A 14,887-nucleotide genomic window follows, 5' to 3' on the forward strand; every position below is an offset into this window, starting at 1 on the left:
ACGTCTTTGGAATACCTATGCCCTGTCTCACCATTATCGTCACTGGATTCTCAAATGTACTAATAAAATATCACTAAAAATATACTAATAAAATCAACTTGATATTATTTATTATATATTTAAATATATTTTTTTAACTTTTTTATTTTAAAAAATAAATCATAAACATTATTAAATTAAAAAAAAAACAAATTTACGAAAAAAAGGTTAACAAATTAAAAACAGGCTGCAAATAGTAAAACAACATTTTTTTTTTAAAAAAGGAAGGTTACGACTTTGAAGTTGGTATACCCCAAAAAACTAAAAAAAATAAATATGATAGTTTTACGACTTTAAAATCGTAAAACAAAATACGGCTTTGATTTTTTTTTAAATATGACTTTAAAGTCGTAAAAAAAATTATATTTACATTGAAATCCTAAAAATTTTTACGACTTCAGTTAAAAAAATTTAAAAAAATTAAAAAATCGTAACAGATATTACAACTTCAGTTGTTACAACTTACTCCGTTTTAGATAATTTTTTGAAATGTACCTCCAAATGAAAATTTCTGAATTTTTTTACCCCGATTGATAAAAAAAAGCCCTAAATATTCCTAGGCCCAGACAACATGAGTTATAGAAGTTTATTGGTGTTAAAGAAATGGAGAGTTCCATGACTTACCTAGGCCTCCCTTTTGGTAATAGTAGGTAAAAAAAAACCCAAATTTCCTAATTTGTTAGAGAAAAGGTCTAGAAGAAGCTAAAGGGGTGGAAAGAGAGTTTTTTGTCTTCAACGGGGAGAGAAGTTCATAAGGCAATAGTTCAAACTATTCTTTCCTATGTGATAGGGTGTTAGAAGCTCCCAAATGCTATCAACAACCAAGTTGAAAGCCTCATAGCCAAATTCTTATGGAGTGGTAATGTGCAAGAAAGGAAGATTCATTGGCTTAACTAGGAAAAGTTATCGAGATCTAAAAAACAAAGAGGGTTTGGTTTTAGAAAGACTGCGACTTTCAATAGAGCTTTGCTTTCCAAACAGTGGTGGAGATTGTCAACAATCAGTAGCTCACTCATGTCTAGAGTTTTAAAATCAAAGTATTTTCCTCACTCGAAAGCAATAGATGCACACACTGTGGACCTTGGCCCAACTACATTTGGATGAACATTGTCTCTACAAGGATATCTTATATGCTGGAACTTATTGGAAGGTGAGGAGTGGTTTGAACATTAAAGTGTGGCATGATAGATGGATTATATAGACACTTGGGATAATAAAACTCGCTTTCGACAAGATGAAGGAACGAATGATGACCTGAGGGTGTATGAGCTTATTCTACAAGAGAACAGATATTGGGATGAATAGAGAGGATTAGGGAATTATTCCCACAACAAATTGTAGACAACATTCTAGCTGTTCCACTTAGAGTCAATCCCTTTGAGCATTAACTCATATGAAAGTTCATTGAAGATACATTAGGCTTTTGATAGAATGATAAGTATGAGGCCTCATCTAGTGCAAATTCCAAATCAATGTGGAAAAATATTTAACAAGTTGTCCCGAAATGCCAAAACTTGGTATGAATTAGGGCATATAGGAACATTGTGCCAGTCCAAATAAAATCTCCAGAGGAAAATGAGGGATCTAGCTTGTCCTTGCCATGGAGAGGAAGAAGAAATTGTTGAATGTGCTTTCTTTTTCTGTAGAGAAGTTTCAATTGATCTATATATGGTTTGCTAGTCATGTGAGTGGAAGAATAATTAGTGTTCAACAAAAGACTTTCAATAAGTGGATGATATCTTGCTTTAATACCAATTATATGAACTTATGCAACAAATCTATAGGAATCCTTTGATCAATTTGGAAAAAAGAGGAATAAGTGGATAATTTGGAAGAAGTAGCCTTAGTTAGAGTTGGCGATAGTGATTATAGTAATTATAATATTTTGTAATAGTGACAGTCACCATGATAATTGTGTTATATTTTTAAGATTTGATTTTTTTATAATTGTGTTATTTTTTTAAGATTTAATTTTTGTTTAGTGTAACTTTTAAAAATTTGACGATCATATGAAGTTTTAATAATTTTTTGAATAAGTATTTTTTTAATAATTTTTTGAATAAGTATTTTAATTCAATAAGTCTATTTTGATATGAGGATAATTATTGAGTATTTTTGTCTCTAATAAGAAAATAATTCTCTCACTTAATGGTAATATTTCTCAACCACACGTCACTTTTTAACAGGAAAATAAGAATTGAGATAAATTATATATCAACAAAGTGATAATTTGATGTGTATGTGTGTGAAAGTTTTAGTTGTACGTACAATCAATAAGTATAATAAAGTGATGCTATAATAAATTTGAATTTGGAATAAAGTCTACATATGGTAATATATATTTTTGTATGATTGTACGTGTAGTTACTTTGGAATATAACTTTTGAATGATTGTTATGTTATCATGTGTAAGATTTATATAAAGTTTAAAGTTATATTTACATAACTCACATCAATTTTAGTAACTAATTTGATCAGTAGTGCTTCTTTGTGGAAAAAAATACCAAAATTACTATCCGATATTCAAACTATTATTTATACTGTTATATTTCTATTCCAATTTGATCATAATTTGACTCTTTTTTAGTGTTTCCATATAGTTTATAAAAAAAAATAGCAAAGTAATTACATCATTGTGATTTTATGTGATCTTGATGAGGATTGACCACAGACAATAGGTTGATCAACATGATGAATCAACTCTTGAACTAACATTAAGGCAAGCTGAGACATTCAAACAAGGATAACCGGATTACTAGTATCACATATTGACTTAGATGGAAAGAGCTCAATAACAAGTTAGGCAACAAAAGAAATGACTTCTTAGAAGGACTATCCATTCCCATCTAAGCAAACATTTTACATTCTCTCACTCTAGATATATAAGACAGGAAGACACCAAATTGTAGGGATGTGGCAACATGTCAAGAGCACAAAATCGACAAGCACCATGCCATGACACATGGCAAGGAGGAGGTATCATGTTGCAACATGTGGCAAAGAAGAGTAGTAATTAAGAACCATTGGAGAGCATCCCGCATAAAAGGAGGGAGAAATGCAACCTCACATTTGGTTCACATTTAAGCATAACTGGCGGGGGAGTAAATAAAGCTTCCAGGCTTAAGGCTCTTTGATGTGAACAAATCCATTTTTATGAGAATTAAATTAAACGATCTGACTTGGTTTAATTGTAAATTGAACCCATGGCTAGTCTGACCCAGTTTACAAAACTAATAATTTGAGAATTAGATATTAAACCACTAAATCAATTACTTTGACAGATTGGAAGCTCCACGAATTTTATATTCTGATATTGATGCCATTCTTTCTAAATGCAAGAGTTGTTTAACAAATTTCAAAACTATAAGTGAGTTTCACCAGAAGACAAGTTAATCAAGTTTCCTATTATCTTGCAAGGGAGTCTAGATTTTTTGCTAGTCATCAAATTTTTTATTTCATTTCAAATTGTGTCTAGTCTCTTATTCATGACGAAATAACATGAGATGTTTAACGTAAAAAAATAATATGTTTACCATAATTTGTTAAACACATATATTTATCAACCATTGTTTTTTTTTTTTTGGTTACTCTAGGTATTTTTCGACTAAAGGTTGCAGATTAATCTTCTAGGTAGGAAGATCTATGCCATAATTTGTTAACCACATATTTATTTTATATCAATCATTGTTTTTATTTTATTTTTTTATTTTTGGTTGCTCTAGGTATTTTTGGACTAAAGGTCGGAGAATAATCTTCTAGGTACGGATCTATATATGAAAAGTAAGGGTTCCTGATATCAATTAAAGGTTTATGTGTTTATGAAAAATATCTATTAAAAGATTTGTAAACAATTTTTTTACTAAAAAAAACAGTTGAAGTTTCCAAAATAATCTGTCCCAAACATTTGAAATAGTTAAATTCAATTAAAGCATATATAAGTGAATGGAAATTTTAGCGGGGCAAGTTATGATAAAATGATATGTGAAATATTACGTGTACAAGTGTGTTTATAAGAGTAACATTACTTAATGTTAATTGGATTTCTTGTCGTTCATGCCAAAGGTTAATGACTTGTCGCCCCACTTATAATACAAATTAATTAAAATTCAATATAAAAAAGTGAGCATACTTGAATTTCGACGAGAAGAATTATTGGTGCTTCTTATAGTGGCAGTTGTACAATAATACAATCACGTTGATACTGCTTAGTGGAGGCAGAAGCATTGTACTAATGCAAATGAAAGGTGTGAAACATCACAAGCCAGAGGAGTTTGCATTTGTAACAGGTGATCCTTGTTGCATGAACCACTGTTCCAATTGTGATATTTAGGCCTACCTATCAACAAAGTCAAGAGCATCATTAAGTTGAATCAGCCAATGAAGTGGACCGGGTCTTGACAACACGACCACTTTCTTATCCACCGTGAAACCCGAGTTATTGGTTGTTGGTGACGTTAAATTTTCAACAGCATCATTTCGTGTTGGTGGAATGAATAAGCATTGTCGTTGCAACTGGCAACAGTGGGAGGCTGGGAGCCTTCCGTTGCTTCATTTTCAAAAACACCCTGATCAAAACAATAGATTGTGGTGGAGTCAAAGAGAACCCAAAAATTGGGGAGAGAACAAATGCTACCAATTTAAGTAAATTCTCAAGGCTTGATACTGTACATACATACATTAGGCTGAGCACAAAATTTGCACATGTGTGCAATGGTGATACATTAAACAACAACAGCTAGCTATACCAGTCCGAAACATTAAAACCATTACAGCATGAAGGCATAGTTTTACAATCCTGCATCCGTAATGACACCATTGGAGGTATTGTCAATCCTCTGTTTCGCAGAAATCACCCTATCCAAAGTCAGGTCTGAAACCGAGATCCCTGTGGTTTCCAAATCGGCAACAACAGCAACAGCTGCATCTAGTTCCCCAAGATCAACGCAGAGAGAGATGATCTCATCATAAAGAGGACTGCAACATAACATGGGGAAAAACGGGGAAACAATAAGCTGAAAAGCAACAGATATGGGATGACAGAAAACAAAAGGTTGCCTTCATTTTGCAGTTCTTAATCATAGTGAATAACATGCTGTGTAATCTAAACCAACCCAGTCAAACAGTTATGCCTTCAACCATAAGAATTAAAAAAACAAAGTGTACAGAAGTTAAATACAGCATCTCAATTTTAAACAAAGCAGTAGTACATAATTTTTTCACTTAATCATTCCAAGGTAGAATTATGTGGTCCATTATGCTTTAGCTCCATAGGAACCATGATGACTAATTAAGCCCTCCCATCCTTTAAATCTAAAACCCCAAATTGGAAAAGAGAGTTTCTTGAAATGTAAGAAGTAGAGCTAAGGAGTGCCCTTGAGGCACTTGTTAAGAATTCAAATTTGGATAGTATTAATGAAAAGTAAAGCTTTTTAAGTTCACAAAGGCATCATTAAACACTTTCTATTATTCATTTCTTAAAAAGTGTCCGTCGAGCATCCATTGTCAGGACCCAACATAAAATAGTGAATTTCTACAAATTAAAGAACAGTAAATTCATATGATTTTGAAGAATGTTATGCCTTATGTACTAAGGATATGACAGTTTCAAGTGCCAAATTTAGGAGGGTAATTCTTTACTTGGAAATCTCATTGGTTTAACTTTCTTTCCCCCTGGTCAAGCACATAAAATATCTAGATTTTTGTTGACTGGATTGGGAAATCCACACTAGAACAAGAGTCTAGCTGTATGAAGAAAATAGTTACCTCCCAAACTTAAAGCCAAGACTATGAGTGGTTTGCAAAATTGTCAAGAAAGCTGAAGGTAGAGGTGCCCTTATAGCTGCACGCAATATCATGGCACAATCTCCTATTGTTGGTCTCCCTCCCAATTCTATGACCTGTACAATAAAACCCAGAATCTCATTCAGCAAAGACATGCATATTACTGAAGAATGTTGTTATGTTAAATATATCCAAAAAGACCAAAATAGTATTGCTATTAGCTAAAAATGTGCTAGCTCCAAAAATCAGAGGGAGCTTCTAACTTTAAACAAAATTAGTGGAAGTCTCAGCAATATTTACAAGGATGATGAATATATCTCTACTCCATTGTAATATATAAGCTAAATTTCCAAATTGAATGAAATATTAAACTATGCCTGAACAGGAATGTACAAGCAGATAGGTAGACAACTAACATCAATGTAGTCTTTTTCTTTCTTCTCTGATGCAAAACAAAAATAAATATCACTATTCAGAGTATTTATAGATTCGTTTATGACATGCCAAGAATGTTTAATGTCCCATTGAAGGGAGGAACGAATCAACAGCTTAAGAAAACAAGAGTAACAGATTCATGCATCACTCTAAAAGTTGAACTAAGTAAGAAAAAAAAAACTTGTTACCAAAATGACTGCCAACCAGTATGTTCCAGTAAACTATTTTCACAATTGACAACCAGAAGACATAATCTCAAGAGTATCCCTTACACTTAAGAAATAACAAATGTAAAGCAATATCCTAGATATGCTGGTATTCAGAATATAAATGGAAGAGGTGCTCCAATGAATCTTTCTCAATATATTTCATAGAAATTCCCTTGGTTTTATGATCTTCAGCCTTCACCTCAAGTGAATGAATGAACTCAGAAATTGGAACTAAAATAATTTACAGATTAAGCAACTTCATCCACACTCTCAAACTATTGGAACTTCTGGAGACTGACCATGACTAGTAGAAAGGAGAAAAGATACTAAAACAGGGGATACAATATACCCCCAAATATGGGTATCAAAATGGACAGTTGCCCAATAAAAGCATAAAATATAATAAAATAAAGCACTCTAATTTATTTGTCTATTTGCTACTTAGAAAACCAAAATACGCTCATTAGAACTAACTGATGCCAAATGAAATTACTATTCCAAAGGCATAAAATTTTTTTTGCTAAAAGTTCCAGCATCGAAATTAGTAAACACTAAAAACAATGAGGAATACCTATATGAAAATAGATGTCTTAATATAAGAGTAAATCAATTATGAATACAAGATAATTAACAATATCAAAATCAAAATACAAAATTTAATGTCATTCTATATCCTTTTGGATCTAAGTTTACTTTAAAGTGGAGTGTGATAAAGTATAGTTTTTATTTTGTACATGTGAAGAGGCAGTCTCTGCCTACAAGAAACAGGGGAATTTGACCATTTAAAACCATTTCAACAAGAAGCAAGCTTGCTGACCAAAAAAAGAAGCAAGTTTGCAGTTAAAAGGAAAAAACAGTCAAGGTTTAGCTATTTACCTTCTGCATAACTTTGATTGCCAACTCAACTTCCCATTCCTGTGACCATCTACGAGGAGGTTTCTTCTTCAGTTCTCTCTCCCATGTCCATCCCCAAGCATCTGCTAATGTATACATGTCTGACACATCAAATATTTTCCGCTTCCTCATTTCCTCAAATGCCTCAAATAGGTCCAGCGGAAGCCAATCATCATCATCATCATCCTGCAAGCAAACAATATTAGATTCTCAAACAACAGAATGTTCAGAATGTAATGTTAACAGTGAATGCAATTTATGGTCCAGACATGGCTCTCAGCTTCTCATGAATCACTCTCTCCCAAAATCTCAGGCTCCTATATCGGCTTTATCAACATTTTAGGATTTTTTGTACGAAAAAACTTGCCTGACTGTCTAAACAGGCTGCAGAATCTCACTATCCCACCCTAATTTACAAAGGAAAAGAAGCATACCAAGGAATCATCTATCATACCTCAACCTGCACTTTGCGAGATCTTTTAAACTTTTTCGATGTGGCAGTAGGTTGATCAATATCTTTCAACAACTGGACCCCAATCATTTGAAGAGGCCTTTTAGCTTCAACTTCTTTCTCCTTTATCCTGTTTACATCTTGGTTCTCTGCTGGTTCTACTTCCTCTTCTGCCTGCTCTGCTTCCTCCTCATCATCATCCGCTTCATCATCTTCAACCTCTTTTGCAGCATCTTCTATAGCATCAACGTCATCCAGAACTTCAGGGACCTCTGATTCAGCTGCATCTGTTGGCATTTCTTGATCACCATTTAAGCCTTCTCCTAAAAAGCGACGTTTCCAGAACTCTGTATTTCCTTCCTCCAGCTTTATATGTGAAATTAATGCATCCAGCTCTTCATCCACCTGGAATATGAATCACATTTAAATTTAGGCATTATATATTAAAGATCAAGATGGAGAGAAAAGAAAAAGGTATTTAAATAAAACAAATGAAGAATCAACCTCTTCTTCCTCCTCTTCCACGGGAGGAACCCAAAGGGGCCTACCACGAGATCGATTTATTCTCCTTGCTTTCTGTACACGCTGGTAAAGAACATTTCTATTTCCATCAATAGGCAAGCCTTGTGCATCTAGTTCTTCCTTCAGTTCAGACACGAGCATTTTACTAGCTGCCTTAGGCTTTAAAACATTCTGTTCAGGCCCCTTTATGAGCTTTTTTAGCCTTTCCTGCACTCTAATATAATCAGATTCAGATACACCATCCCCTAAAGCTGCAAGCCCTTCATTCTGCAAGGTCTTCAGAAGCTTTTTATTGTGCAACTTCAACTCCTCCAGGCATCTTTGTTTGAAGGAGGTCTCCATTGGGTTTGAATATATAAATCCATGAGCATCAGGATCTAGAGGTGTTTTACCTCTTCGAGGCACCCACCGCTTACGCTCCCCAGTTAGGCCACCCTCGTCAATATATCTGTTTCAATTAATAGCAATCAACACATTAACAAAAATAAATCAATATTCCCTTTCGTCTTATATATAACCAAAAAAAGGGGTCTTGTATGTTGGACTTAAATATAAGCAAATCTAACTAATTTTGCGATATTTAATGTTAGCATTCCTAAAACACCCTTCGCTTAATTCTAACTATATTTTCAATGACTCCTTTTTATTCATGATAGCAAGTTCCAATAAAGGACATTTTAAAAATAACCTTATTTTTCAATTGAGATTAAGAAAATTAAATGATGCCAACTAACTTTCTTAATTAGCATGAAATTAGTTATTTTGCTTATATACAAGTCCAAAGAGAGTACAATAATAAGCACTAGTTCATTAAGGTCATCAACTAACATATACTTGATCTGTGATAGAACATGCCAGCATTAAATAAGAAAGAAAACTACAAACCAAAACAAAAAGTAAGGAACTTTCTAACTAGAAAACTTACAGGAGATTCTTAGGACCACTGCTTAGATTTTGATTTTCCTATTTTGCCAATATTGGCTACTACTGGTATTTTCAAAATATGTAAGTTACCCCTGGTATGGAAACTAGGCTGCACACAAACAAACTGTAGAAACACAATTTACGATCAAGAGCTAAAATAACATGCATTTGGTATGCATATGCACACTGCTCTTGTACAGCATAAATACAATCAAGAAGAAAAGACAATAGAAATAAAATAAATAAATAAAAGACAAGTCAAATCATTATAATAATTTCAATTCCCCTGGTATGGAAACTAGGCTGCACACAAACAAACTGTAGAAACACAATTTACGATCAAGAGCTAAAATAACATGCATTTGGTATGCACACTGCTCTTGTACAGCATAAATACAATCGAGAAAAAAAGACAATAGAAATAAAATAAATAAATAAAAGACAAGTCAAATCATTATAATAATTTCAATTCTCCATAGCCGAGAATAGATAACAATCATATATGCAAACAAATAAAATAATAATAAATTAATAACAAAAACAACAACAACAAAATAAAAAAAATGCAACTATTGCTGAAATAGAAACAATACCTAGAAATATAATCAATCTCATAGCCAAGTTCAGCCTCCTCTTGTAATGGTTCAATCCATGAGCTCACTAATGTCCGGTATTTTCTGCTCAAAATCATTGCCCGCGAGGGGATTGGCTGGTTGTCTTTGGCCATAGCTTCTAAAGCTTCAAGCATTTCAACAATTCTTCCTGAATTTAAAAATGACAACTAGGTTGAGGCAAAGCATTCCGAGACAATTTTGCTCAAAATTTTATAAACTTAAATTGAACTCCAGAGAGAAGGCAATACCATGATGGTTATCTTTAGTTACAAAGTTCTTAGTCTCAACAAGGGCAACAAAATATAAGAAAAATAACTTTTAAGGAAATGATTATGTATTTTGGAACCAGATCTTCTACATATAATTGCAAGGCAGGTTACCCATCAACTACTCCCCCAAAATTCTTCTTTAAGCTGAAATTTTAGTACAACTGTAGGATCCTTACATTTCATGCAGAAGATGGGATGACATTTTTTTTTTTGGGTACAAAATATTTTAGGTTAAGGAGATGGTGCCCTGATCCAAAGTAGGGAAAGCCTTTGAGTTCAAAGAATACTTATGGAAGACTAACAATTACTTCACTCCAAGGAGATAAGTGCAGGTTCAAACTTGTGACTGACCATGTGTTGCTTCACTCAAACAACCCCTTAAGGTTGATTGAATGAAAATTTTAATTCTTTATTAATAAAGACAACATCTCTAAGAATGAGAAAACTAAAAATACATAGCCAGAATAAGCATACCTTCCCGACATAATGCCCGAAGGTACAAAGAAAGTGGATCTCCATGGTTCCCTTCATTATGTAGAACTTTTATACCTCCTTCAAAGTTTTTAAGGGCACGAAAATGCCTAATAGCTTCCCGTACCACACAGTACTTGGTAAAACACTCCACCAACAGCCTGAAGAGACAATATGGGACTAATTAGATCAAGAGGACATTTCATAGTCATATATTACAAGATCTATAACCAATAGGAAATCAATTTTAATTTAAATAAAACAGCTTAATGAGTACCTACCTATATGTCCCCAAAAATTACAGGTCATTATTCAGTTTACCTGATAATCCAAGGATCCTTCAGAAAATAGAAGGAAAACTTCAAATTAAAGAATAGCAGAAGCACTAAAATAGTCAACATATAGTTGAGTGGAGACTACTTATAGCATGTTTGTTTTTCTGATTAACAGGTCCCAAACCCACGTTCATATGAAAGCTACTCCCTCTATTCCAAAATAATAGTCTTTTTAGCATTTTTAAGCTATTTTTTCCAACAATACCCCTAGATATGATTAAGAAGATATATTAATACTTGCATTAAAAAGAGACATCAGCCATAAAAATAAGTTGGTGGATAGTAGAATGCATTTATTATCGGAGGAGAGTAGGATATTTATGACAAGATTAGTTGAAAAACTAATAGTATGTTTGTCTAAATTTGTACAAATTTATATTTCTTAATTAGTGTGCCATAACCTTAAAGGACTATTTTGAAATGGAGGGAGTACAATTTTTTGCTTCTCTGTAAATGGAGCATTGGAATGTGAGCCTATGGAGTATAATGTGTAACCATGCATATTATTAGTCATTGGTGCAAAGTACTCCTTGTTGTAGGCAGTATCACTTAAACCTATATATTAAACCAGGATTCAAAAGGGCTTATGAGTTCTGACCATCTGAATTTAAACACCTGGTTTTTCTGTCTAATTAAGGGTTCTGTGATTTAGTAGCAGATTAGCAGTGTGCAGTTGTTGTGCTTCTCTGGTGTATTTAATTGGAGAGGAATGCCCATGTTTTCAAGAGGACTCTTAGCCCATACAACTGTTATGCTATAGATTCAGTTTTATATTTTCTCTAGGAAGCTCACTTATTGTTGTTTAAAAGGGGAATTCAATAACTGATATGCAGACGGCTTTGTAGCAATGTTTAGCCTCATTGCTGTCTTCCTTTGGTTTGGGAGGAATCTCATCCTTAACCCCTGCCCCTCTTTCCCAAGTAGTATATTCTCTTTACTCTATCATAATGTTTCTTCTTTTTATACACATACAGACTAAAGCTTCTATGCAATCTATTGCTTTGTCACAGGACTTGCTGCAAATTTCTGTTTATTATAACTGCTACTATTTTTTAAAATAAAAAAACTAAATTATACACTAACAAATTCAAACAATTTTACATCCAACATGTTAGTCAGGTTTGTAAAAGAAAAATAATATGTGTCTTACGCATGGGTCTTCGCATTTGGCTGTATACGTTTGTGATCCTCAACCATCATGCCAAGTAACTCAGCAACATCTTGTACTCTATAAGCCACACAGAAACAAGTTTAATACAATCACATAACTTAATAACAAATATAACTCAATCCATGAAATATTCAATTTAAGAACTCCAATGGAAGGTTTCACAGCTATTTAAAAATCTAACCTGTCATAAGATTCAGCTCTAGTATAAGCTTGAATAACCCAATTGTATGTCTCTGTATCAGGCTTCATGTAATCTGTTATGTAACAAATTAAAGATAATTTACCTTGCATAGAATTAATAATGAAGAAAGAGGCTTTAACAATTTAGAAAAGAGCATCACACACAGAAAAAAAAGATGAAAAAAAGAAAAATACCATGAGAATTGAAAAATAATTGTGAACCCAGTAAGAGTATAAGAAAAAGAAACAAGATTCCCTTAAAATGGTAAACAAAATCTTTATAAGTAAACAAATATAAGCATCAGAAAAAGAAGAAAGAGGAAGAGAAAGAAGATGTGGAGTGCAAACCTTCTCCATATTCCATGTTCTCAAATGTTGCAAAAGCTATTTCAGGTATTCCGCAGGTAGCCTAAGGAATTTGAAAGAAATAATATTAAGAAAACAAAATGCAAACAGAAGATCAAAAAAGCTTACAATTTGCTTTATAGATCAAACATGGGACAATTATATTTGTGTTGTCCAGTACCATGCTTTGTAGCAAATGAAATGGACGTAATGAATCATTGTGTCATATTCCATATTAGTTACCTTCACAGGTTTTCTAGTCACAAAGAGAATGAAAAAACAGGAAGCATGGATTTCATAAGTGATTTCAGTAGGGAATTTATCCTTATGAATCATTGCCAAAGGATAGGAGTCACTTAATTGCCACAGGATAGAAGCCACTAAATTGACACCAATAATTGGTTTGATGTACAGAGAAAAAATAAGGAATGAGATACACATGAAAGATTTAAAAAAAAAAAAATTGAGAACCCTAAATATTTCACCCCTATTTTTAAGGTGATACAAAACCAACCACTTATAGTTATAAAAGAACCACCTTGATCTTGCTTTCACAACACAATTTCCGTTGCAAAATTCTTGGATACGGGAAACAACGTAAAAACGTGACATCTACAGAATTATAATCAAAAGAATAATGTTATATCTTCCTAAAAAAACCCCTCCTATTATGTAAAGAAATTATTAAATGAAGAAAGTAAATACATATAATGTCTAGAAAATATAATACGTTTTAAATACTTACCATACAAGGGAAGTAGGAGGGTTTATAATTATTCTAATTGTAAACATATCATCTGATAATGAAAACAAAAGACTATCCAAAAGTCACCTAAATATTTCCACACCTATTTTATCAGCAACATGAAATGGACCCCAAGAATCGCACAAAACATTTTGAGCACAAAAACCAGATCGAGGAAGGCAACCTGCACACTGAGGAGGCAATTGAAATGAAATGTGGTTGCCATTCGGCCAGCCGCCTCCATCTCATAGGCAATGTCTAACGCATTAGAATGGTCCCCTGCTTTGCAGTCTTCCTCGATCAGAAGATCATAAACCTCATCAGTAGCTTTAAGGCCACCCTTGGCACCCTTCAAGAACACTTCGTTGGCATCTTCCAAATGCTTGTTCCAAACAAGTTCCTCTACACAACACCACAATTAAAACACACCATAAAGGAGACACCAAAACAAATTAACAACAAGTAATCCACAATAATATGATAAAATAAGAAGACGATATGAGTTGAGTTTCTCCTATAAGCTAAAATAAACTTGTACACTTAGTTATATGAGAGAGCTTCTACAAATTAGGTAATGGTTAGCTCATGGAGAAACTCATTTCATTTTTTTTCTCTTAGAAGTGCTTTTATATAAGCTTTACCCAAACAAACCCTTATATAGAAACTAACTTTTCAAAAAGCTGAGATGCATAAGTTGATTTTAGCTAGCTCAATCCATTTTAGCTTCTTATTTTCTTTCTCCTATAAGTGTTTGCAGAGAAGTTTATCCATATGAACATACCAATAAGAATAAGCCAAGCTTGGCGAATATCATAATTTAGCTTTTCCATAGCTGCAAGTATTTCAAGACCTCTAGTGGCGCGACCTTTAGACCCAAATAACCTTATCAATGCCAAGAAAGTCTCGTGAACCGGTCGAAGCCCTGCAGCCAACTCTCTTCTCAACGATTCCATCTGCGTAACAATAACAATAATCAGTTAAATTGAAACCGCGTCGTGGTAGAGAAATGAATTAACTTACCGCGGCTTCTTCGTCGCCGTTGAGGGCGTGCGACACCACCAAGCCATGAAACGAGCGAGGACCGGGGCTGAGGCCGGCGGCGATCATGTCGTACATAACTTCCGAGACGCCGTTAGAGTCGCGGTTCCTGGCCCGGTCCATGAGCTCCTCCATGAAACTGAACCGGAGGCCGTTCTCGACCGCGCTATCGTCATCCTTTGCTTGCTTTTTCTTTCTGCCTCGTTTGTCCGGAGATGAAACCGCCGCGCGAACCGTCACGGTTCGGGGAGAAAACCGGTTCAGTTTGAAGGGGAAGCGGGCGTAACCGTAAGTGTAAGTGTAAGGTAAGATGAGTGAGGACATGAATGCATGTATGGATTTGTGTTTGAGAGTTTAATGGGTTTTGGTTCGACGGAGTGACGCAGTGACAGTGTCCAGTGAGTGAAGCATGTCTGATGATAAGGCACACCGCCAATTCAAAAAAGTCATTACCGAAAACCAAG

General features: G+C 33.9%; 1 protein-coding gene across 2 annotated transcripts; it reads right to left on the bottom strand.

Annotated features, from left to right (window-relative positions):
• Positions 1 to 4,173: 4,173 nt before the first annotated feature.
• Positions 4,174 to 14,887, bottom strand: LOC100807191 (uncharacterized). 2 transcript variants are annotated; one of them, XR_420415.3, is made up of 14 exons: positions 14,406 to 14,849; positions 14,167 to 14,338; positions 13,570 to 13,787; positions 12,644 to 12,704; positions 12,297 to 12,369; positions 12,095 to 12,172; positions 10,613 to 10,770; positions 9,849 to 10,017; positions 8,314 to 8,779; positions 7,813 to 8,214; positions 7,341 to 7,544; positions 5,803 to 5,936; positions 4,712 to 5,013; positions 4,174 to 4,604 (listed from the first exon to the last, which is right to left on the bottom strand). XR_420415.3 is itself a non-coding variant. In XM_003555512.4 (13 exons), the coding sequence occupies exons 1-13, from the start codon at positions 14,745 to 14,747 to the stop codon at positions 4,827 to 4,829; spliced, it is 2,664 nt and encodes an 887-aa protein (XP_003555560.1). In that variant the 5' UTR covers positions 14,748 to 14,887; the 3' UTR covers positions 4,676 to 4,826. The 2 variants fall into 2 exon arrangements, 1 of the variants encoding a protein (XP_003555560.1); XM_003555512.4 differs by lacking the exon at positions 4,174 to 4,604 and having other exon boundaries at positions 4,676 to 5,013; positions 14,406 to 14,887.

The sequence above is a fragment of the Glycine max genome, chromosome 20, assembly GCF_000004515.6.
Source record: "Glycine max cultivar Williams 82 chromosome 20, Glycine_max_v4.0, whole genome shotgun sequence".
Classification (NCBI taxonomy): Eukaryota; Viridiplantae; Streptophyta; class Magnoliopsida; order Fabales; family Fabaceae; genus Glycine; species Glycine max.

Excerpts from the sequence above, each read along its gene's own strand:
- LOC100807191 (XM_003555512.4), bottom strand. The coding sequence starts at position 14,747 with ATGTCCTCACTCATCTTACCTTACACTTACACTTACGGTTACGCCCGC. Across the intron at positions 8,780-9,848 it reads GAGATTGATTATATTTCTAG|ATATATTGACGAGGGTGGCC; the intron begins GTATTGTTTCTA and ends TAATTGAAACAG. Across the intron at positions 8,215-8,313 it reads TGGAAGAGGAGGAAGAAGAG|GTGGATGAAGAGCTGGATGC; the intron begins GTTGATTCTTCA and ends TTCATATTCCAG.